Consider the following 26,128-nt stretch of genomic DNA (forward strand, 5'->3'; position numbering starts at 1 on the left):
TAGCGTGGTAGATAAAGAGAAAGAAGGACTTGTAAAAGTAAAATTGCATGAGACTTAAAATCCACGGAAACGGAACATGTACGGAAATGGATTCAATATACAATTTTCCTCAGAAATAAGGTTTGTGACCATTTTATTCTAGAGTGAATGACGAATGCGTTCTCTGTCTGAATCATTGATGATTGTCTGGGCCCTCTACTTAATTGGGAAGTTTCAGCTGTGACGAAGAGAGCCTGCAATCTCTGAGTTTTTTTTTTTTGAAATCGTCCAAAAAGGCTTCGTCCACATCTGAAATTTTAGATCTGTCGTAAACTGAACGAAGTGTTCACACGATTGATTTTCCCAACTGAATGCAGCGCTTAATAATAATAACGTATGTAAAGATCTTTTCTAGCAAGCCAGCCGCTGAATATTAAGACGAAGGGCTCCACCAGAGATTCTACTAGGCTGATTTCATGTAACTTATATTTTAACTGTACACAGATAAAGGACAGAGAGAGAGAGAGAGAGAGCGAATGGAATCCTAGATGTTACTCAGAATCCTCACATTAGTATAATTTTTTTGTCTGTCTTTGCATGGATAAGCCTGATAAGAAAACCTAAGCCCTTGACTTTATTGTACAGAATTGTATGTGAGGGTGAGAGAGCGATAAAGGTGACAGATACAATTCTGTACAGACAAAACATTACTGACCAAATTAAAAGCAAGCTGCATTCACACACACACAGACTTTCATCAAAACCAAAGTAGTAAGAGAATTCATTAGATCATGATATCCAGAATTTATAATGTGTGCGCCATTCATATTCAGTGCGATGGCCACGTGTTGATCAAAGCCGTTAAATAAGAAAGAAAATGTGGTATTGCCAGTGCGTAGTGAACAGTCAGAGTTCTGTAAATTACTGATAGTCAGATGTGCGTTTCCGTTGCGTAATATTCCTACAGGAGGATAATTTGTAACTTAATTGTGAGTACGAGAGTTCATGTTACTCGATAAATAAGAATGAATCCACTCGCTTGGCAGACCACTCATCTTGCAAGCCTGACTGCTTGATGCCACAGTATGAGCAAGGCATGTGGGTGCCTCCCAATATCTTTTCCAAATAAGAATATCTTATGCATATCCAGATGTAACGTAGTCTGGTTCTGGTACAGGAATGTACCTGCAACTGTTTTCTCTCTTTGCTTAAGTTACTTTCAAAAGTGCAAGAGAAGAAGTTAATTTTCCTCGCAGTGAACTGTACTTTTTCGCACAAATTAGAACATATTTCACACAATCACAACTCTTTTGACAATGGAGAAGCTTACTGTTAAGCTTGGACCTTGCCGTTGGTGGGCAAGCTTGCGTGCATCAGCGATACAGATAGCTATATAGTAGGTGCAACCACGACGGAGTGGTATCTGCTGAGAGGCCAGACAAACATATGGTTCCTGAAAAGGGGCAGCAGCCTTTTCAGTAGCTTCAGGGGCAACAGTCGGGATGATTGACTGATCTGGCCTTGTAACATTAACCAAAACGGCCTTGCTGTGCCGGTACTGCCAACGGCTGAACGCAAGGGGAAACTACAGCCGTAATTTTCCCCGAGGACATGCAGCTCCACTGTGTGGTTAAATGATGATGGCGTCCTCTTGGGTAAAATAGTCCGGGGGTAAAATAGCCCCCATTCGGATCTCCGGGCGGGGAATACTCAAGAGGACGTCGTTATCAGGAGAAACAAAATAGCGTTCTACGGATCGGAGTGTGGAATGTCAGATCCCTTAATCGGGTAGGTAGGTCAGAAAATTTAAAGAGAGAAATGCATAAGTTAAAAGTTAGATATAGTGGGAATTAGTGAAGTTCGGCGGCAGGAGGAACAAGACTTATGGTCAGGTAAATATAGGGTTATAAATAGAAAATCAAATAGGGGTAATGCAGCACTAGGTTTAATAATGAATAAAAAAATAGGAGCGCCGGTAAGCTACTACGAACAGCATAGTGAACGCATTATTGTGGCCAAGATACACACGGAGCCCAGGCCTACCACAGTAGTAAAAGCTTATACGACACCTAGCTCCGCAGATGACGGAGAGATTGGTGAAATGTATGACGATATAAAAGAAATTATTCAGATATGAAGGGAGAAGAAAATTTAATAGTCCTGGTGGACTGGAAATCGGTAGTAGGAAAAGGAAGAAAGGGAAAGTTAGTAGGTGAATATGGAATGGGGTTAAGGAATGAAAGAGGAAGCCGCCTGGTAGAATTTTACACAAAACGTAACTAGGCCTGGAGACACTGGAAGGTTTCAGATAGATTATATAATGGTAAGGCAGAGACTTAGGAACCAAGTTTTAGACTGTATGACATTTCCATGGGCAGATGTGGACTCTGACCACAATCTATTGGTTACGAACTGTAGATTAAAACTGAAGAAGCTGCAAAAAGGTGGGAATTTAAGGAGATGGGACCTCGATAAACTGAAAGACAGAGAGGATGTAGAGTTACAGAGAGAGCATTAGTGAACGATTGACGAGAATGGGGGAAAGAAATACAGTAGAAGAAGAATGAGATGCTTTGAGGGATGAATTAGTGAAGGCAGCAGAGAATCAAATAGCTAAAACGACAAGGGCTAGCAGAAATCCTTGGGTAACAGAAGAGATATTGAATTTAATTGACGAAAGGAAAAAATATAAAAATGCAGTGAATGAAGCAGGCAACAAGGAATACAAACGTCTCAAAAATGAGATAGACAGGAAGTGCAAAATGGCTAAGCAGGGATGGCTAGAGGACAAATGTAAGGATATAGAGGCATATATCACTAGGGGTAAGATAGGTAATGCCTACAGGAAAATTAAAGAGACCTTTGTAGAGAAGAGAACCACTTGTATGAATATTAAGAGCTCAGATGGAAAGCCAGTTCAAAGCAAAGAAGGGGAAGCAGAAAGGTGGAAGGAGTACATAGAGGATCTATGTCTATAGAGGGCGATGTACTTGAGGTTGATATTATGGAAATGGAAGAGGACGTAGATGAAGATGAAATGGGAGATAAGATACTGTGTGAAGAATTTGACATAGCACTGAAAGTCCTAAGCCGAAACAAGGCCCCGGGAGTAAGTAACATTCCATTAGAACTACTGATAGCAATGTGAGAGCCAGCCCTGACAAAACTCTACCACCTGGTGAGCAAGATGTATGAGACAGGCGAAATACCCTCAGACTTAAAGAAGAATATAATAATTCCACTCCCAAATAAAACAGGTGTTGACAGGTGTGAAAATAACCGAACTATCAGTTTAATAAATCACGGCTGCAAAATAATAGCACTATTTCTTTACAGGCGAATGGAAAAATTGGTAGTAGCCGACCTCGGGGAAGATCAGTTTGGTTTCCGTAGATATCTAGGAACACGTGAGGCAATGCTGGCCCTACGACTTATCGTAGAAAATAGATTAAGGAAGGTTAAACCTACATTTTTAGCATTTGTAAACTTAGAGAAGGCTTTTGACAATGTTAACTGGAATACCCTCATTCAAATTCTGAAGGTGGCAGAGGTCCAATACAGGGAGCGAAAGGCTGATTACTATTTGTACAGAAACAAGATGGCAGTTATAAGAGTCGAGGGGCATGAAAGGGAAGCAGTGGTTGGGAAGGGAGTGAGACAGGGTTGTAGCCTATCACCGATGTTATTCAATCTGTATATTGAGCAAGCAGTATAGGGAACAAAAGAAAAATTGGAAGTGGCAATTAAAATCCATGGAGAAGAAATAAAAACCTTGAGGTTTGCCGATGACATTGTAATTCTGTCAGAGACAGCAAGGGACCTGGAAGAGCAGTTGAACAGAATGGACAGTGTCTTGTAAGGAGGATATAAGATGAACATCAACAAAAGAAAAACGAGGATGATTAAATGTGGTCGAATTGAATCAGGTGATGCTGAGGGAATTAGATTAGGAAATGACACACTTAAAGTAGTAGATGAGTTTTGCTATTTGGGGAGCAAAATAACTGATGATGGTCAAAGTAGAGCGGATATAAAATGCAGACTGGCAATGGCAAGGAAAGCGTTTATAAAAAAGTGAAATTTGTTAACATCGAGTATAGATTTAAGTGTCAGGAAGCCTTTTCTGAAAGTATTTGTATGGAGTGTAGCCATATATGGAAATGAAACAGGGACAATAAATTGTTTAGACAAGAAGAGAAAAGAAGCTTTCGAAATGTGGTGTTACAGAAGAATGCTGAAGGTTAGATAGTTAGATCAGGTACCTAACGAGGGGGTACTGAATATAATTGGGGAGAAGAGGAATTTGTGGCACAACTTAACTAGAAGAAGGGATCGGTTGGTAGGGCACATTATGAGGCATCAAGGGATCACCAGTTTAGTACTGGAGGGCAATGTGGGGGAAAAAATCGTAGTGGGAGACCAAGAGATGAATACACAAAGCAGATTCAGAAGGATGTAGGCTGCAACAGTTACTTGGAGATGAAGAAGCTCGCACAGGATATTGTAGCATGGAGAGCTGCATCAAACCAGTCTCTGTACTGAAGAAACATCAACAACAACAACACTTTTCGTAATACATAATCATGGTATGTACCGGGTGATCAATAAGTCAGTATAAATTTGAAAACTTAATAAACCACAGAATAATGTAGATAGAGAGGTTAAAATTGACACACATGCTTGGAATGACATGGGTTTTTATTAGAACAAAAAAAAGTATTGCTAGACGCGTGAAAGATGTCTTGCACGCGTCGTTTGGTGATGATCATGTGCTCAGCTGCCACTTTCGTCATGCTTGGCCTCCCAGGTCCCCAGACCTCAGTCCGTGCGATTATTGGCTTTGGGGTTACCTGAAGTCGGACGTGTATCGTGATCGACCGACATCTCTAGGGATGCTGAACGACAACATCCGACGCCAATGCATCACCATAACTCCGGATATGCTTTACAGTGCTGTTCACAACATTATTCCTCGACTACAGCTATTGCTGAGGAATGATGGTGGACATATTGAGCATTTCCTATAAAGAACATCATCTTTGCTTTGTTTTACTCTGATATGCTAATTATTGCTATTCTGATCAGATGAAGCGCCACCTGTCGGACATTTTTTGAACTTTTGTATTTTTTTGGTTCTAATAAAACCCCATGTCATTCCAAGCATTTGTGTCAATTTGTACCTCTCTATCTACACTATTCCGTGATTTATTCAGTTTTCAAATTTATACTGACTTTTTGATCACCCGGTAAATAACGAGTATGAAGTTGCAGGTTCTCGCTTTTAAAGAAAGAAAAAACAAGAATAGTTTGCAAAATTTCCGTGAATGCACCACTTGAAGGTATTAGTCGCTACTCTAATTCACTGGCAAGAATCGTTAACGCAGTCACAACGACACTCTCTATTTACAATTTTTAATGGCTTCAGAAGAGTTATGGTAGCGCTACATATATTAGTCTGGTGTGCAAATAACGTATAATTTTGTGTATGTAACTATACATAATTACGTTACTTATATGGTCATCAAATGAATAAACTGGTCAATTAAAACGAAGTCAATAAACAGGTTAAAACTAGTAAGATGAGGGAAGATGGTATGTGGACAATAAACCCATTCCAATTTTTCAGTATTAATGAGGCACACATAATGACTGGGTATTTGTAGATGATTTCTGAAAAGAACATAACTTTGTTATCCACACGTTACTTTCGTGCTTATACATAATTAGATATTGAAAATAGCAACCAGTCATTTTATTTCATATCGGTAAACTTCTATTACAGAAACGTTCCCTAGGTGGCGGCACGTACCAACACTAAGATGCTGCCGACTCCCAAGTGAAACGGTGAGACTGTGGGCCCACCGTGGTAATCCCTCTCCGTAAACACAAGGTGGATGACCGGACCGTTCTACAGGAGGCCCACCACGCTCAAACTCGATACGACCACCAAAGTCGATAGACGTCCTCGACGGTCGAAACTGCGCATGCACCCCACACTATGATTCCTGCAACCTGAGCTCCACTGCTCGCCATGTTTTCCCCAAATTATAGGATATACGTATTTGTTTACATACGAGTCACGATGCAAATGAATATGTCTAATTAGATGGATTGAAGAATTCGTCGTAAATACAGGGCTATTACAAATGATTGAAGCGATTTCATAAATTCACTGTAACTCCATTCATTGACATATGGTCACGACACACTACAGATACGTAGAAAAACTCATAAAGTTTTGTTCGGCTGAAGCCGCACTTCAGGTTTCTGCCGTCAGAGCGCTCGAGAGCGCAGTGAGACAAAATGCGACAGGAGCCGAGAAAGCGTATGCCGTGCTTGAAATGCACTCACATCAGTCAGTCATAACAGTGCAACGACACTTCAGGATGAAGTTCAACAAAGATACACCAACTGCTAACTCCATTCGGCGATGGTATGCGCAGTTTAAAGCTTCTGGATGCCTCTGTAAGGGGAAATCAAAGGGTCGGCCTGCAGTGAGCGAAGAAACGGTTGAACGCGTGCGGGCAAGTTTCACGCGTAGCCCGCGGAAAATTGGCTCATGCCACAACTGGAGACCGACAGCGCCGACTTCATCTTTCAACAGGATGGTGCTCCACCGCACTTTCATCATGATTTTCGGCATTTCTTAAACAGGAGATTGGAAAACCGATGGATCGGTCGTGGTGGAGATCATGATCAGCAATTCATGTCATGGCCTCCACGCTCTCCCGACTTAACCCCATGCGATTTCTTTCTGTGGGATTATGTGAAAGATTCAGTGTTTAAACCTCCTCTACCAAGAAACGTGCCAGAACTGCGAGCTCGCATCAACGATGCTTTCGAACTCATTGATTGGGACATGCTGCGCCGAGTGTGGGAGGAACTTGATTATCGGCTTGATGTCTGCCGAATCACTAAAGGGGCACATATCGAACATTTGTGAATGCCTAAAAAATTTTTTTGAGTTTCAGTATGTGTGTGCAAAGCATTTTGAAAATATCTCAAATAATAAAGTTATTGTAGAGCTGTGAAATCGCTTCAATCATTTGTATTAACCCTGTATGGGTGGCTGCTCAGCTGTGAACTGCAGTAACTATTGAAAAACTGGTTTTCGCATGTTTATATTTCCTAGTGACCCTGAATGAAGCAAAAGATGAATGTAGACTGCCGGACGGACAACTGGGAACCACCTAGTGCTCAGTTGTGTATTGTAAATATAAGTTAATAAAAGTAGTTATAAACATGAAACCAATTGTATGCAACTGCGTTTCTTCCTAGTCGAAGACTGTACTGAAGCAGTTCGTTTCAGAATTTTTCGATTCCTGAGATATTTTCGCAATTGGAAAAGTGGAGAGGGGTATTTTTCATGACTTATCATAAACATACATACATAAACTGACTTATACTTAACCCTATCTCTTATATAGGCATGATAGAACTAATGATAATTCACATATTTTTATAGCAGATTGATCATTGTGACCAAACCTGCACAAGCAACATAACCTTCAAGGAATATAGTTTTTACCGTAAGTCAACAGGCAACAAACCTATCATGAAGTACATAAAATGAATACTGGTTAAATGATAGATGAAATTATTAATAAAAATTCGTTCCTTGTAAGATGAAACTATACTTTCCCCCACCTCTGTAAAATAAAAAGTGCGGCATTTCTTAAAGTACCTCCTTTAGAATAAAAAATAAACACCTCTTTTGCAAGTAGCTATATACAAGAAAAACCAATAAATAGCCACAAGTTGTTACTGTATAGCACCCATATTTGAAGACAATGGTACCGAGTTCTTAATTCATTACATTTGATATTTACAAAGTATTACACAAGTTCCGAGCCTACGTTTCTATAGCCGTGTAATATTACATTTCAATTTTTCTGTTATATTAAGAGGGCATTCTAAACAACTTTATAAGCATTAATTACTCTCTGGTTCACTTCATACATGCTATATCAAATATTTTATAAGAAATACTGTAACAAGTTTCGTGCATAGGTAACCACGCACAAGGTAAACACCACTGAATCCTCAGAGATGGGGAAAACATGGCCGACGATCCAGAGTGTTATATAGGAGCTCTATCAGTCACAGTGACATCACGAAGAAGTGTTCCAGAGGTGAATCCAGCGGTTCGCCAGCGCGTATGTACCCTGGGGTAGTGTGTTGTTGCCATAACGGGATGGCGGTGGCCGGTGAAGCTGCCCTGCTGACACGTGGATGGTGTCAGCCACAGCCTTCTAGATACACAAGGCCTGCGCACAGAGGCCACATTGGAACCTCAACTCACTAATTGTTAGATATATGTAATACGAACTTTCAGTTTGCGAGCGTGCTGTGTTGAAAGTATTTACCACTTGCAGGTGTTATAATTCATACAAAATACACGTGCAGTTCTTGATCAAAATGTGGGATACAAATACTGGATTCAGTATAACCAGGGAAATTATAAATCCCAACAAGGACTGAAAATGCACACGCTCTGATATCCCACATGTGAGGATCTGAGAAATCGGAGGATCATTGCAACACCCAGAAAGTAGTTTGTGCTTACACATCGTTCAAGGGTAAGTAAATGAGGACAAATTTATAAAGTGTTATTAGTTCTTGTTCTGGCGTAACGACATGTGCCGATATGAAGATGAAGACCGCAAGAGCAGAGAAGGCTGTGAGATGACGTCAGCCAATAGTTCACTGACTAGGACCGCACCACAATCCATATCCATTACTGGATGGACATTCTATATAGCAAAAGACATTAATTATTTGCATGTCGCCAATAGCTTGCGACATGACATTGTAAACCAAAGTTAAGTGTTGTCAATCTACTTTATTGTAATAAAAACCGTTAACGTTATTTGCTTGAATTGTTCTATAGCTATCCGAGAAAGCAGCATCCTTTTAGGCACCCTATAAGAGACGAGTGGGCAGGACATGACAGTTCTCGCTGCACTACATTTGTCAATTGCTTTTAGAAGTAGTTATATGTATGCACCAAGATCATTTGTCTCTTAATTCCACACTGTTTCCCACAAAAGTAATACAAAACTGGCTGTAGAATGGTCATCATTAACGTAACTATTTTGACAAAGGATATTTATATACTAACTGGTCTTATGCTGTTACAAATTTGTCACAAACATTTACAATTGGGAAGTATGGTTTAGACAACAAGATACTCTGGCAATATCAGATAACCGAGGATAAAAGAACGATGCATTTATCGGTATTTTTTGGTTGTCCGTCTTCCCTGTCATCGCAACTAGCTTTTTAAAAGTCGCTTGATGTAATGCGAATACGTCTGGAAGCAGCACGACTTTAGAGAGCCACGAATGAAAGTGTGAATTCAGCGGATTAATATGTAAGTCAACATAAAATTTCAAGTTTATCTCAGTTAATAGGTAAGCGTAGTTTTAAGGCAGTTAAGTTTGCGTTGTATTATGTGCACAAATTCTTTCAGTTATCAATGTGCCTCACTATGAAATTTGTATGACTTTTATGAATAACTTACCTGTCAATCTATACAGCGTGTGCTCATGGCTGAGTGTGACATCACTGGTTTTTTGTGGTGAACCAATATTAAGTAATCCCATTCTAGTATCTGTATGAGTTTTGGATGAATTACAAGACATTATGTAGTTATTTCTTGATCCAGATTGATTATATGGTGGTGACAAACTAAACTTTTTCCATGATTTTTAACCACATTTGTGTTTCTAGCATTCAAGAAACAAAATATTTTGTCTTAATAGTGTTCTGATAAAAAGAAACAGCTTTGTTTCTACAGTGAGACAAGTATCTGAGTATCTTGTGCTGCACTGCTGTATCTGCTATGTATTTGTCTGATTTTTTATGATGGCTTACTGATTCACATTGTCTTGCTCCTTTTTCGAGCTTAAGAGCAAATTTTCATTCACTCTGTGACTCAAATGTTGAGTATTCCTTATCATTCCCACCACCATTTAGAGTTTCCAGGATTTTTCTTTCAAAGAGCTTAAGAATTATTTTAGCCAGTTGCTCGAATATCTTCAGAATAATTTCGATGAATTATACAAGTATAGCTATTTATGAAATAATTTGGAACTTAAATCAGAAACTTATTTTAATGATTTCAGTGTTTTACAAATCAATCAATACAGGAAGCAGAATTATTTCAAAATAAATGTCTTATCATCAAATTAATCGGACTTTCTGACAGTATTTTGTAAAGGATATAGAAGAGACACAAATGTTTAGTGATTATGGTTCCTACTAGCCTGGGAAATCGGGGACGTAAAAGAACTTTATCGTGTTTTTTGATTTAATGAACATTGTCTCAGTAGGTGCTCCATTCCGTCGAATGATATGGGTGTCGTGTGCTGACAGCACATTTTGAAGTAGGCATATAGGTGGAGAACAAAATTTGCTAAAAAACCGGAAAATAATTTCTTGTATTCTGCAGGAGCCTTATTACTTGATTTCAAATGGGAAACGTCTGTTTCTTGTTGCATACCACTAATTTTTTATTTCAAGGAAAAGTAAATCCCTGGTCGAGTGAGAAAGAAGCAGTTTTATTCAGTTATTTGCGTAGTGGTATAAACTTTTCTAATTTAATGACAACGTCATTTCGGAGGAAAAAGAATGGAAACAATGAGGTAGAATCTGCTCTAAGATGCTTAAAAGAAAGTCGCGTAGCTGCAGTACGGGTCACAGCGCAGATCCGATACAGATTCGGCCATCTGTGCGTGACGTCATCAAAGTGCGCGTAAGCTTGCAATCAGGCTGTGTTGCTTCAGACTGGCAGCCTCAGAGTTTATGCTGGACTGCAGGTAGCTCCGAGCAGTCAGTTAGGTGTGCAGACGTCTTGCACTGAACACAGAACCCTTGAAGTTGCTCGGAGTGCCAGACGATGATACCTTGAAAGTGACCTCCACTCAACAGCACTGACTCGACACCCAGGTGGCGCAGTGATTAGTACACTGGACTCGCATTCTGGAGGATGACAGATCAAACCCGCATCCATCCATCCTGATTTAGGTTTTCCGTGATTTTTCTAAATCGCTTCAGGCAAATGCCGGGATGGTTTCTTTAAAAGGGTTCGGCCGATTTCCTCCCCATCCTTCCCTAATCCGATGAGACCGATGACCTTGCTGTTTGGTCCCCTCCGCCAAATCAACCAACCAACCATCCAACCCGACACCTGGAACCATCATGTCTGGCTGGCAGCTTACAGACCAGCAGTTTCGTCTAACTGATAACGCTACCTCGTGAGGTTGGAGTAGTTCGACCTCACACTAGATAGTCGGCTGACGTGGTGACAGTCACGGCATCAGCAGGAGTCGGAAGTCCGAGAACAAGTGCAGTTAATGGCTGAGCAGGGAACATTTATGGTCATCCTGGACAGCTATGTTGCGACAAGGAACTGCAGCCCCGCCCCTAAGCGTGGAAGTGAGCGTTGTGCAAGGCATGTCCAAACCCAGTCTACTGATATGGAAGAATGCTGCACTGTAGAATACTACCGCGGCATTATTTTAGCACTCAGTGGCAGGATCACGCAGGCAGTTGATGCTGCAACATTTCCTCTCTCTTAGAAGAATTCGGTCCCCAAATTTCAATAATGTAATGCTATCGTGTCTAGATTTTCCCCTTAGACGCGTGATTCGTTCTCTCTCGCATCGATATTTACTCTTTTTATGTGGTCTATCTTCTTCCTTGCGTATTCCATTACATGGTGTATGGTGACTGTTAAATTCACACTGAACGTTTGGTCGACTGGCTGACTAGGTAGGTAATGGACTGAAGTTTGGTTCAAATGGCTCTGAGCCCTATGGGACTTAACATCTGTGGTCATCAGTCCCCTAGAACTTAGAACTACTTAAACCTAACTAACCTAAGGACATCACACACGTCCATGCCCGAGGCAGGAGGACTCAAGTTTGATTGGGTGGATGCCTCTCTGGCGACGTGGAGACACACTACACAAACAAGGACCAGGATTAAGACAGTTACTGAGGACAGGATTCCCATTATCATGGCCTGGCACTGGCACCAGCTGTGATGTTGTTGTATGAGCTGGAAAATATGTTCCATGCTAATACACCCACACTGTGTGGCTATTAGCTTGTCGAGAAAATTTTTGCGGTATATAGGATTTTATTCAGGCTGTCTAGGTTTGTCGCTGGCAATATTTCGAAAGAGTTATTGGGTAAATACAGGAGAACTTCAGAGCTGTAGTTCCTGTTACTGTCACTGGAAGCCGAAAAATATGTCCCAAGACGCCAAACTGATTCCTCTTTCAACACTTGAGGTTTCCATCCAGCCCGCCAAGCCAGGCGATTAGACGTTGCACGTACAACCTCATCACATAAAAAATAGTTCATTTCCGCTCATCGTGTTGAAGTTCAAAAATGGTTCAAATGGGTCTGAGCACTATGGGACCTGACACATCTGAGGTCATCAGTCCCCTAGAACTCAGAACTACTTAAACCTAACTAACCTAAGGATATCACACACGTCCATGCCCGAGGCAGGAATCGAACCTCCGACCGTAGCAGTCGCGCGGTTCCGGACTGAAGCGCTTAGAACTGCTCGGCCACAGCGGCCGGCCGTGTTGAAGTAATGCTGCAGATCATTGGTCTGCAATTTCAGTCATTGGTACTGGCTTTTCTGACACCAAAATCTTAATGTTGGCAGCCAAGAGAGCCCATTCAATATCAACATGTTTTTATTCAGCATTGCTACCATAGAAAATGTCAATGTCTATGTCCAGGCGGTGTGTCGTCATTGAAGCAGCAGCAGAGTACCTCAGCATAAAATGCCAACACACACGTTCTTGGGGCAGTTCACATGCACACGTGGCAGCGAGATGTTATCTCTCGTGGTCGTGCGGTAGCGTTCTCGCTTCCCACGCCCGGGTTCCCGGGTTCGATTCCCGGCGGGGTCAGGGATTTTCTCTGCCTCGTGATGGCTGGGTGTTGTGTGCTGTCCTTAGGTTAGTTAGGTTTAAGTAGTTCTAAGTTCTAGGGGACTGATGACCATAGATGTTAAGTCCCATAGTGCTCAGAGCCATTTGAACCATTTTTTTGAGATGTTATCACAATGGGATTGTAGTTTGTTGGTGAAATGGCGTTGCTGACGCAAGGATGGTGTCAGCCTGGCAGCCTATGAGTTTATGCTGGACTGCAGGTAGTTCCAAGTAGCCAGCCATATGTGTGCAGATACTCTGTGCTGAACCCAGGATCCTTGGAGTCTCTCAGACTGTCACACAGTGACATCCTGGGAGTGGCCGCCACTCGGCAGCACCAGCTCATGACCTGTCACCATCAGGTCTAGCTAGTGGCTTGCAGGCCAGTGGCTTCACGTAGATTATGACACTGCTTGGAGAGGTTGAAGTTTCTGGTGGGAGTGTGATCTACAAGAACAAATGCCGTTAATGGTTGAACAGGGAACATTCAGTCTCTCTGGCCGCCCACGTTGTGAAAGGAGCCTGCTCCCAATCATGTAGGTGTCTGTGGAAGCGTAGAATTGTGCCATGTCATGTAGAACCCCAGCCCATTGCTACAGCAGACTGCTGCATTGAAGAATGCTATGTTAGCATTATTTTACCATGAAGCATCAGGTTTCACAGCCGACTTTCCTGCATGCACCTTAACTGGTTGGAAAGTGCGACCTGGAGCTGGTGCCGCAACAATTCATACTATTGTGGCCTAATTGGATCACAGGGTCCCAGGTTCGATTCCTGGGCGGGTTGGGGATTTTCTCTGCCCGGGGACCAGGTATTTGTGTTGTCCTCATCATTTCAAATGCTTCAAAATGGTTCAAATGGCTCTGAGCACTATGGGACTTAACATCTATGGTCATCAGTCCCCTAGAACTTAGAACTACTTAAACCTAACTAACCTAAGGACATCACATAACACCCAGTCATCACGAGGCAGAGAAAATCCCTGACTCCTCATCATTTCATCATCATCATTTTTGACGGTGGCTGGATTGGACTGTGTAAAAAAACTGGAGTGTGTAAAAACTGGGACTTTGTATGAGCGCTGATGACTGTGCAATTGAGCACCAAACCAAACATCAGCAAGCTTCAGGCGGTCACTTGCAAACCAGCCAAGTGATTTACTGGTCAGCCACCAACATACTACATCTACATATACATCTACATTTATTCTCCGCAAGCCACCCAACGGTGTGTGGCGGAGGGCACTTTACGTGCCACTGCAACTTTGCACAACAATAGGGCTTGCACTGCACCCAGCAACGCAGCATCCTGCTATGAGTGGTTGACTGTGTACCTTTATGGTGTAGCACAAAGCAGCAGTTGCTCAGATGAGTACATGGCAGGAGCCAAATGCCCAGTGGGTGTCATTACCTGACACTCCGGCCGGAGTGGCCGTGCGGTTCTAAGCGCTATAGTCTGGAGCCGAGCGACAGCTGCGGTCACAGGTTCGAATCCTACCTCGGCCATGGATGTGTGTGATGTCCTTAGGTTAGTTAGGTTTAATTAGTTCTACGTTCTAGGCGACTGATGACCTCAGAAGTTACGTCGCATAGTGGTCAGAGCCATTTGAACCATTTTTTTGCCTGACATTCTAATCAGTCTCTAAGGGCCTTGCATTAGATGTGGATCCGACGTACTTCCGTCAACGCCACAGAGGGCCACCTAGCTTGTCCTCACCTTATCAGGCTGTCAAGGCAACTTGCATAAACAAGGTGGCTGACCGCCGCCAGCCGCCCCTGTCCCAGCACCCCGCTGGGGACAACAGCCTAATGTCGAATCTGTATGAGACCAGTAAAGTCTCTGAAATTGTGTCATTTCATTTGTATAAGTACTTGCATCTAGGTTTCAGTCTGAAGTAGGTTTGGGCGACAGTGAGAATTTTGGCTGAGGAGGGAGGTGTGCCAGGATAATTCGTATAGTTGTGTGAACTATTGTGCCAACGTGGCTTAGAGGCTAACGCACCTGCCTAGTAAGCAGGGGACACGGGATCAATTCCTGGCCTTGGTACAAAATTTCACTCGCTGCTTCACTCTGTTTAAATAAAATCATATCCGTACGAGACCAGTAAAGTATCTGAAACAGTGTCATTCCATTTGTATAAGAACCTGCACCTGGGTTTCAGGCTGGATTCCCTATTTATGTTCGATGCTTATGTGCTATTCCAGAACAAGGGTAGCCTCGGCAATTCTGTCTGTATGTAAGGGGGCGGCAGAGGGAATTTGGATCGAGGAGGGCCCGCATACCAGGATAATCCATGAGTTGTGTGAACTGCTGTGCCAAAGTGGCTTAGTGGCTAACGCACCTGCCTAGTAAGCAGCACACCACGGTTCGATTCCCAGCCTTGGTAAAGATATTCACTTATAAATAAAATTACGAAACAGTCCACGTCTTTCAGCTGTTAGATTAAAATAAAATGCAGTAACATGTTCCTACTAATACTGAAAATATGCCAGATTAGTTTCCCTAGATTGTAGTTGTTATGAATTTGAGGAAAATAGTGCTTTGTCGGGTGGACTGTAACAGAAGTGCTTAAGAGCATGTTATTACCAGGTGATGATCGGACTGTTGATAGCGCACAGGGGTCAGCATATAGAATGTCCGACCAGTGAGCGTGAAGGTAGCTACTGCAGATGTGTGTTTGCTCTCAGGGACAGGAGTGGACCTTCGACGTTCCAGCAATGCCTCCCTTTTGCTGTTACTGCACGCAGAAGCAGAGTCTTCAGTGATCTGTGAGCTGTAGTTCCAACGCCTTACATCAGGACCAACAGCAAAGTTTGTTTCATGAAGCCTCTCACTGAAGTGTCCCACAAAATGGAGATCTCACCCCTTGTGTTCTGGAAAGTTTTCTATGGACATGTCCATATTTTTAGTCAGTCAACTTAGGTTCCTCATATCACCACTCGAATTATTGGGTAAATCTAAGGGAACGATCCAGGTCTTCCACAAGCCAGTCAGATACGCCCTGCTCATCTACAAAATGAGATTGATGCATTTATTTTTTGTGATCGTAGAACATGTGGACAGGTATTTACAGTCATGAAAAATTTTGTAAAATACATCATGGTCGCCTTTGACGGTAAAAAAATTCTTTATTTGAACAATCCACTATTGTAGTTTCAGTCTTATGGCCATAATCAGGTAGAAATAATTGTCTTTTAGTGCACGTCAAAACCTAAAATATCATCTGACATACACTGCCCTCCATAAGTTTGGAAACGCCATGCTGCGTATTACAACGGAGCAAGATGGAAGTGATCTATGTGAGTTATTAGTTAGAATACGGAATAGCAAGCTCAAATTACGGTTAATAATGACACGTACAGTATTGTACACTTAATTATTGTACATATAAATACATATTGGAACATACTAGTATTGCTCCGTTTTATGTAAACCGACGTTACCTGTCCAAGCAGTTCTACTAAACACGCCAGTGGCGCGAGTAGACCGCATGACTATGTAGAGGTACGTTGTTACATTTCTATTCACTTGTAGTTGCGTTTGCATGAAGGTATAACATGCCGCGAAAGTAATTGAAAATGGCCCAAAAGTGCCACATTCCTCATGAATAACGGGAAATGATAATCACTTTGCACGAAGAAGGCATTAGTGTCCGACAAATAGCAAAGAAACTGATGATTTCCATCAGTGGAGTTGTCAAAACCATACACCGGCATCGAGAAACAGGCTCCTATGCAGATCGTCCTCGCTCAGGAGCACCCAGGAAAATATCAGAACGCCAGGAAAAGTATTTGGTAGTGACCTGACCAGGAAACGTAACAGATTAAAAACTGTCCGTGAAGTGACTGCTGAACTAAACGCAACGAGGGATACACCGGTGAGTGAGTCAACAGTGAGACGACGCCTGGCAGACAACAACCTCCGAGGTCATGTAGCAACAAGGAAACCACTGTTGCAGCCTGTTAACAAGAAGAAAAGGGTTCAGTGGGCTAAGACACACCAACATTGGACAGCGGGGGATTGGGAAAGAGTCTTATTCACTGTTGAATCCAAGTTCGAAATATTTGGAAGTAAACGCCGTCAATTTGTACGCCGTTTACCCCATGAAAGCTTGAAGCCTTCGTGCGTAATTCCAACTGTAAAGCATGGAGGGGGTTCTGTGATGGTATGGGGATCCTTTGGAGGGAATAAAGTCGGAGATTTGGTGAAAATAATGGCGAAATGAACCAAAAGGATTATCATGTCATTCTCCAGCGACATGCTAAGACATCTGGTTTGCGTCTGATTAGGAAAGGGTTTGTCTTGCTGCAAGACAACGACCCGAAACATACGTCTCACTTGTGACAGAAATATGTGAAGTCTCTAAAGGTTCGTAAAATACTGAAAAACATGGAATGGCCGCCCCAATCCCCTGACTGTAACCCAATCGAGCTGCTATGGGATGAATTGGGCAGGAGGATCCGAAAACGGAAAATCATGAGTGGGTGACAATTGTGGGAGGTCCTGCAGCAAGAACGGAGATTAATTGCAACTGAAACCTTGGAAAAACTGACGCAGCGCATGCCGAGAGTGTGCAAGGCAGTGATGAAAGCAAAGCGTGGCTATTTTGAGGAATGGAAATTTAATTGTTGCATCTTCCTGTGTATTATTTGAGCTTAATAAACATTTGGAAAACAACAAAATGCATTTTTATACTGCATTTCCTTTCCATTGTCTATAATTACTAGTTGTTTCCAAACTTATGGAGGGTAGTGTATGTACATTGAGTTGACAAAAGTCATGGGACACCAACTAATATCGTGTCGGACCTCCTTTTCCCATCGTAGTGCAGCAGTTCGACGTGGCATGGACTCTACAAGTCGTTCGAAGTCCCTTGCAGAAATATTGAGCTATGCTGCCGCTATAGCCGTCCATAATTTATTTATTTATTGTCCCGTGGGACCAAATTAAGGAGAAGTCTCCATGGTCATGGAACGAGTCAATACATGAAATTATAACACGATAATAGAAACAGATAAAATGAAATACAAGAAACGTATTCAGGCGACAATTCGTAAGTTTAAATAAAGAAAATCAACAATGTAACACTGGAGTTTGCTTAATTTTTCAGCTCTTCCAGGAGCTCCTCGACAGAATAGAAGTAGTGAGCCATGAAAAAACTCTTCAGTTTAGACTTAAAAGAGTTTGGGCTACTGCTAAGATTTTTGAGTTCTTGTGGTAGCTTCTTGAAAATGGATGCAGCAGAATAGTGCACTCCTTTCTGCACAAGAGTCAAGGAAGTGCATTCCACATGCAGATTGGATTTCTGCCTCGTATTAACTGAGTGAAAGCTGCTAACTCTTGGGAATAAGCTAATATTGCTAACAACAAACGACATTGAAGAAAATATATACTGTGAGGGCAATGTCAGAATTCCCAGACTATTGAATAGGGGTCGACGAGAGGTTCTCGAACTTACACCACATATAGCTCGAACAGCCCGTTTTTGAGCCAAAAATACCCTTTTTGAATCAGAAGAATTACCCAAAAAAAAAAATAATACCATATTACATAAGCGATGAAAATATGCGAAGTAGACTACTTTTCGTGTTGAAATGTCACTTATTTCAGATACTGTTCTAATGGTAAATAAAGCAGCATTTAGATTCTGAACAAGATCCTGAACATGGGCTTTCCACAACAGCTTACTATCTATCCGAACGCCTAGGAACTTGAACTGTTCCGTCTCGCTTATAATATGCCCATTCTGCTTGATCAAAATATCGGTTCTTGTTGAATTGTGAGTTAGAAACTGTAAAAACTGAGTCTTAATGTGATTTAGCATCAAATTATTTTCCACAAGCCACGAACTTATTTCATGAACTACATTATTTGATAATGTTTCAATATTACACACAAGATCCTTCACTACCAAGCTGGTGTCATCAGCAAACAGAAATATTTTTGAATCACGTATAATACTAGAAGGCATATCATTTATATAAATAAGAAACAGCAGTAGCCCCAGCACCGACCCTTGGGGAATGCCCCACTTAACAGTGCCCCATTAGGACTGAACATCACTACCACTCTCAATATTGCGGAGAATTACCTTCTGCTTTCTGTTCTTAAAGTAAGAGGCGAACCAATTGTAAGCTACTCCCCTTACTCCATAATGGTCCAACTTCTGCAGTAATATTTTGTGGTCAACACAGTCAAAAGCCTTCGTTAAATCAAAGAAAACACTTAGCGCTCGCAACCTTTTATTTAATCCGTCCAAAACCTCGCAGAGAAAAGAGAATATAGCAGTTTCAGTTGTTAAACCATTTCTAAAACCAAACTGTACATTTGACAGCAAGTTATGTGAATTTAAATGCTCCAGTAACCTTGTATATACAACGTTCTAGATAACTTTAGCAAACACCGATGGCATAGAAATAGGTCTATAATTGTCAACATCATCCCCGTCTCTTTTTATAAAGTGGCTTCACTACCGACTACTTTAATCGGTCAGGAAACCGACCACTCCTAAAGGAAAAGTTACAGATATGGTTAAGTACTGGGCTAACATACATAGAACAATACTTCAGTATTCTGCTAGATATCCCGTCATATCCATGAGAGTTCTTGGTCTTTAGTGATTTAATTATTAACTCAATCTCCCTCTTGTCAGTATCATAGAGAAGCATTTCAGGTAACAGTCTCGGAACACTTTTTTCCACGAGCGCTATATGATTCCCTGTTGGGACTAGGTTTCTATTTAGTTCACCTGCTATATTCAGAAAGTGATTATTAAATACTGTACATATATGCGACTTATCAGTAACACGGACATTCCCACTAATTACTGATTCTGTATCCTCGACCTGTCTCTTCAGACCAGCCACTTCCTTTACGACTGACCATATGGTTTTAATTTTATCCTGAGACTTAGCTATTCTATCTGCATACCACATACTTTTTGCCTTCCTAATAACTTTTTTAAGCACCTTACAATACTGTTTGTAATGGGCTGCTGCATTTAGATTTTGACTGTTTCCAACGTTTTGATATAATTGCCACTTTGTTCTACAGGATATTGCGGAGGTATTGCCGGTGCAGGATGTTGCGCCCGAACTGACCTCTCGATGTTCGATAGGATTCATGTCAGGTAATCTGGGTGGCCAAATCATTCGCTCGAATTATCCAGAGTGTTCTTCAGACCAATCACGAACAACTGTGGCCTGGTGACATGGCGCAATGTTATCTATAAAACTTCCATTGTTGTTATGGAACCTGAAGTCCACGAATGACTGTAAATGGTCTCCAGGTAGCCGAACATAACCAGACGACCCAGGCCATTTCATTTAAACACAGCCAACACCATTATGGAGCCAGCACCAGCCTGCAGAGTGTCTTGTTGATAACCTGGGTCCATGGCTTCGTGTGGTCTGCAAAACACTCGAACGCTACCATCAGCTCTTACTAATTGTAATCGGGAGTTATCTGCCCAGACCACAGTTTTCCAGTCGTCTAGGGTCCAGCCCAGGAGAGGCGTCACAGACGATGTCGTGCTGGTAGCAAAGGCACTCGCGTCAGTCGTCTGCTGCCATACGCCATTAGCGCCAGATTTCGCCGCACTTTCCTAACGGATACGTTCGTCGTACGTCTCGCATTGATTTCTGAGGTTATTTCACATAGCATTGCTTGTCTGTTAGCACTGACAACTGTAGGCAAATGACGCTGCTCTCGGTTGTTAAGTGAACTCCATGGGCCACTGCATTGTCCGTGGTGAGAGGTAATGCCTGAAATTCGTGACACTGTGGATCTCGGATTATTGAATTTGCTTACGATTTCCGAAATATGTAGAATGTTCCAAGCGTCTAGCTCCTACTACCATTCCGCGTTCAAAGTCTGTTAATTCCTGCTGTGTGGCCATAATGACGTCGGAAACGTTTTCATTTGAATCACCCTAGTAAAAATGACAGCTCCGCTAATCCGTACCCTATTATATTTTGTATACGCGATACTACCGCCATCTGTGCATGTGCATATCGCTATCCAATGACTTTCGTCACTTCAGTGTAGTAACATTGTGTGGCATGAATGTCTGGGAGACCCCGAAGGGCAGGTTCAGCTGCCTAATTGGAAAAGCTTTTTCTGTCCTCCGCGCCCGCAGGGAACTTTTCTTCTCGAAGTGTGAGAGCTGCATGGGGAAGTGTCCCTGTCAAGTGTAGGCGACCAATGGTTTGTGTGTAGTGTAGTGCCCTGTTCGTGTTGGAGATAATGAGAGAATTGTGAGGGTGAAACCTGGTGCCGGCACATAGCCTACTACTTTACAAGAGCACCAAGGGACCCCACCAAGCTTAATGTCCCCATCCAGCGGGCGAATCACCGTCAAAAGTGTCGTATGCCCTCACTTCACGAGACATTGCGAAATTAATCCTGGACATTGGCACGAAGACTGATGAGTCAGGACTTCAAATTACCACTCTTCCTGCCATTCTGTCGGAAAGACAAGGGGAAAATTTCATTCTAGAAACATCCCCCAAGCTGTGGCTAAGCCATGTCTCCGCAGTATCCTTTCTTTCAGGAGTGCTAGTTCTGCAAGGTTCGCAGGAGAGCTTCTGTGAAGTTTGGAAGGTAGGAGACGAGTTACTGGCGGAATTAAAGCTGTGAGGACGGGGCGTGAGTCGGGCTCGGGTAGTTCAGTCGACAGAGTACTTGCCCGCGAAAGGCAAAGGTCCCGAGTTCGAGTCTCGGTCCGGCACACAGTTTTAATCTGCCAGGAAGTTTCAAGGGGAAAATTGTCAACAGCACACGGCGCATCCGGACGTTCATCCGTCGAAGTAGTGGTCACACCCGAAGGTGCTTAACTTCGGTGATCTTTTGGGAAACGGTGTATCCGCCACGTACATTAAGAAAAAAAAGTGAAGATTAAATTGAAACGCGGTATTTTTCAGTCTGTTGCCAGTGCCATTCGCATAGTGTTCTTATGGACATTACGTTGCTGCATCGATATTGTTGAAAGAAATAGTAGTACTTGTCGTCGAGCGAGATGGCTCAGTGGTTAGCGCAGTGGTTAGCACATTGGTCTCGCATTCGGGAGGACGCTGGTTCAAATCCTTGCCGGTCATCCAGATTTTGGTTTTCCGTGATTTCCCTAAACTGGCAAAGGCAAATACAAGGATGGTTCCTTTGAAAGGGCGGTCGATTACCTTCCCCTTCCCAACACAACGCGAGCTTGTGCTCCGTCTCTATTGACATCATTGTAGAAGTGACATTAAACCCTAATCCATCTGCTGTATGTTCCTTCCTTCTTTCTTTCTTGGTAGTCCCGTATAACAGGGGACACGATGTTTACCGTGTAGCCGGCCGGAGTGGCCGAGCGGTTCTAGGCGCTACAGTCTGGAACCCCGCGACCGCTACGGTTGCAGGTTCGAATCCTGCCTCGGGCATGGGTGTGTGTGATGTCCTTAGGTTAGATAGGTTTAAGTAGTTCTAAGTTCTAGGGGAATGATGACCTCAGAAGTTGGGTCACATAGTGCTCAGAGCCATTTGAACCATATAGGTTCGTCACAAAGAAAGAAGAAGGCACTATTGTTTGTCTGTTTTCAGAAATTACAAATTGAACTCAGTATCGATTTCAGTTTAAATTTTCATTCCGGTATTTCCGCGTCTGCATCAGACCAGATGTCACTGAAGTTTATTAATGAAATCAAACCGTGAATGTTTCCCCATATTTCTACCCAAGATGTGCGTGGAGAGCAGGTAACAACACAGGAAGGTACTTCACTTTTTTGACAGGAGCCTAGGTTCAAATGGTGCAAATGGCTCTGAGCACTAGGGGACTCAACTTCTGAGGTCATTAGTCCCCTAGAACTTAGAACTAGGTAAACCTAACTAACCTAAGGACATCACACACATCCATGCCCGAGGCAGGATTCGAACCTGCGACCGTAGCGGTCTCGCGGGGAGCCTAGGTTGATCGCTGTTCCAACTGCCTAGGAACTTGTTTCGGCAGTTGGTTAACGCGGCTAGGGCCGACGCTAGGAGATAAGATACCTGCAGCAGCTGCAGCATGTCCGGCGTGTTGTGCAGGGCGAGGCGCACGTCCCCGCGCACCATGTCGGCCAGCGAGCGGTAGATGACGGGCGGCGGCAGCAGCAGCGTCACCGTCATGCTGGCCGAGTAGTACGTGTTCATCAGCAGCGATAGCATGAACGTGAGCAGCACCACCAGCCGCCACGACGGCTGCGACGAGTCGTTCGCCGTCCCTGCCGCACGTTACGGGATGTGTAGCTCAGTCTTAATACTGGTTCCCTGCAACTCTCCACGCTAGCCTATCCTGTGCAAGGCATTTCAACTCAGCATAACTACTACAACCTGCACCCATTTCAATCGTCATACTGTATTCGATCCTAGGTTTCGCTCTACAGTTTTTCACTCCGCCCTCCCTCCCCCCTCCCCCTCCACTTCCTCCCATTGCCAAATTGAGAATTCATAGATGCCTCAGGATGTGTACTACCAGCACTTGCCGCGCAAGGTAGAACTTCCGAGGAGGTGGAAAAAAACTCACAATAAGTCTTGAGGCATTATCTAACTACACTACCGGCTATTGAAATTGCTGCACCACGAAGATGGCGTGGTACAGACGCGAAATTTAACCGACAGGAAGAAGATGCTGTGATATGCAAGTGATTAGCTTTTCAGAGCATTCACACAAGGTTGGCGCCGGTGGTGACACCTACAACGTGCTGACATCAGCAAAGTTTCCAACCCATTTCTCATACACAAGCAGCAGTTGACCGGCGTTGCCTGGTGAAACGTTGTTGTGATGTCTCGTGTAAGAAGGAGAAATGGGTACCATCACGTCTCCGACTTTGATAAAGGTCGGATTGTAACATATGGCGATTGCGGTTTATCGTATCGCGACATTGCTGCTCGCGTTAGTTGAGATCCAATGACAGTAACCACAATATGGAATCGGTAGGTTCAGGAGGGTAATACGGAACACCGTGCTGGATCCCAACGCCCTCGTATCACTAGCAGTCGACATGACAGGCATCTTATCCGCATGGCTGTAATGGATCGTGCAGCCACGTCTCGACCCCTGAGTCAACAGATGGGGATGTTTGCAAGAAAACAACCATCTGCACGAACAGTTAGACGATGTTTGCAGCAGCATGGACTATCAGCTCGGAGACCGTGGTTGCGGTTACCCTTGACGCTGCATAACAGACAGGAGAGCCTGTGATGGTGTATGCAACGACGAACCTGGGTGCACGAATGGCAAAACGTCGTTTTTTCGGATCAATCCATATTCTGCTTACAGCATCATGATGGTCGCATCCGTGTTTGGCGACATCGCGGTGAACGCACATTGGTAGCGTGTATTGGTCATCGCCATACTGGCGTATCACCTGGCGTGATGGTATGGGGTGCCACTGGTTACATGTCTCGGTCACCTCTTGTTCGCATTGACGGCACTTTGAACAGTGGGCGTTACATTTCAGATGTGTTACGACCCGTGGCTCTAACCTTCATTCGATCCCTGCGAAACCCTACATTTCAGCAGAATAATGCACGACCGCATGTTGCAGATCCTGTACGGGCCTTTCTGGATACAGAAAATGTTCGACTGCTGCCCTGGCCAGCACATTCTCCAGATCTCTCACCAATTGAAAACGTCTGGTCAATGGTGGCCGAGCAACTGGCTCGTCACAATACGCCAGTCACTACTCTTGATGAACTGTGGTATCGTGTTAAAGCTGCATGGGCAGCTGTACCTGAACAGGCCATCCAAGCTCTGTTTGACTCAATGCCGAGGCGTATCAATGCCGTTATTACGGCCAGAAGTGGTTGTTCTGGGTACTGATTTCTCAGGATCTATGTACCCAAATTGCGAGAAAATGTAATCACATGTCACTTCTAGTAATATATATTTGTCCAATGAATACCCGTTTATCATCTGCATTTCTTCTTGGTGTAGCAATTTTAATGGCCAGTAGTGTACTACGATAGCAACTACCTGAAGCCAAAGCCCTCCAAAACACAAGTGTGTGCATTCCACTTACGGAACAGAGAGGCATGGGGGAAACTGAGAATAACCTGCAGATGTCAACAGCTGACCCACTGTGACACCCCAAAGTACCTCGGCGTGAAGTTGGACTAGTCCCTCACCTTCAAGGACCACTGTGCAGATACAAAAATGAAAGTCAGTGCGAGGACCAACATTATTAGGAAACTGACCGGCAACAACTGGGGAGCACACACACAGGTCCTCCGCACATCTGCCCTCGCTTTGCGCTTCTCCGCTGCTGAATATGCAGCACCTGTATGGCAGAACTCCAGCCATGCCATACAGGTAAATATTGCCCTGTATGAAACAGGACTAATTGTAACGGGCTGCTTGCGGCAAACCCCTGTTGACAAAATGTACCACCTCATGGGCGTAGCACCTCCAGACATCCGAAGGAGAACACCAGCTGAAGTGGAAAGAAAGAAGCAAGAGACGGATCAGAGACACCCCCTGTTTGGATGCGAACATCAAACACCAAGACTCAAGTCGAGAAAGCGTTTTCTCCAGACAACGCAACCAATCCAGACATCACCTGCAGACCATAGGATACAACTCTTGCGTAGCTCATCATGAGAGAAATATTGGGACAACTCCAAGGAAGGACTTGCTACAGGTCATCATCTCCCATACTCGACATGGAAGGTACTCAGTAGACTGAGAACTGGAGTATCTCGGTGCAAGGAGAAGATGAAGAAATGGGGATACATCTCAGGGGATGAACTATGTGAGTGTGGTGAACCCCAAGACCATCAGCACCTTCTCAACTGCAGGAAACTGTCGAAACCTGTGTCCATGGACATTCTGATTATCGCCAAATATAAGGGAGTCTGTGCAGCGGAATTCTGGGCAGCACATGGAATATAAATATGCACATATTCTCTGTAATACTTTTAATATATATGTATGATATGCTATGTATGATAAATTATATTTAATATGTTATGTTCTAGACACATATAAATACCAGGTGATCAAAATGTCAGTATAAATTTGAAAACTGAATAAATCACGGAATAATGTAAATAGAGAGGTACAAATTGACACACATGCTTGGAATGACATGGGGTTTTATTAGAACCAAAAAAATACAAACGTTAAAAAGATGTCCGACGGATGGCGCTTCATCTGGTCAGAATGGCAATAATTAGCATAAC

The 26,128-nt window shown here is 43.2% G+C and overlaps 1 protein-coding gene across 1 annotated transcript in view; it reads right to left on the bottom strand.

The window, feature by feature from the left end:
* Nucleotides 1–26,128, bottom strand: part of LOC126184441 (glutamate receptor ionotropic, kainate glr-3-like) — a 109,283-nt gene that overhangs the window by 43,145 nt on the left and 40,010 nt on the right. The window contains exon 4 of the mRNA XM_049926831.1: nucleotides 22,958–23,169. Within this exon, the coding sequence (XP_049782788.1) occupies nucleotides 22,958–23,169 (212 nt within the window). The remainder of the gene's footprint in view (nucleotides 1–22,957; nucleotides 23,170–26,128) is intronic.

This window comes from Schistocerca cancellata, chromosome 4 (assembly GCF_023864275.1).
Source record: "Schistocerca cancellata isolate TAMUIC-IGC-003103 chromosome 4, iqSchCanc2.1, whole genome shotgun sequence".
NCBI classification, from domain to species: domain Eukaryota; kingdom Metazoa; phylum Arthropoda; class Insecta; order Orthoptera; family Acrididae; genus Schistocerca; species Schistocerca cancellata.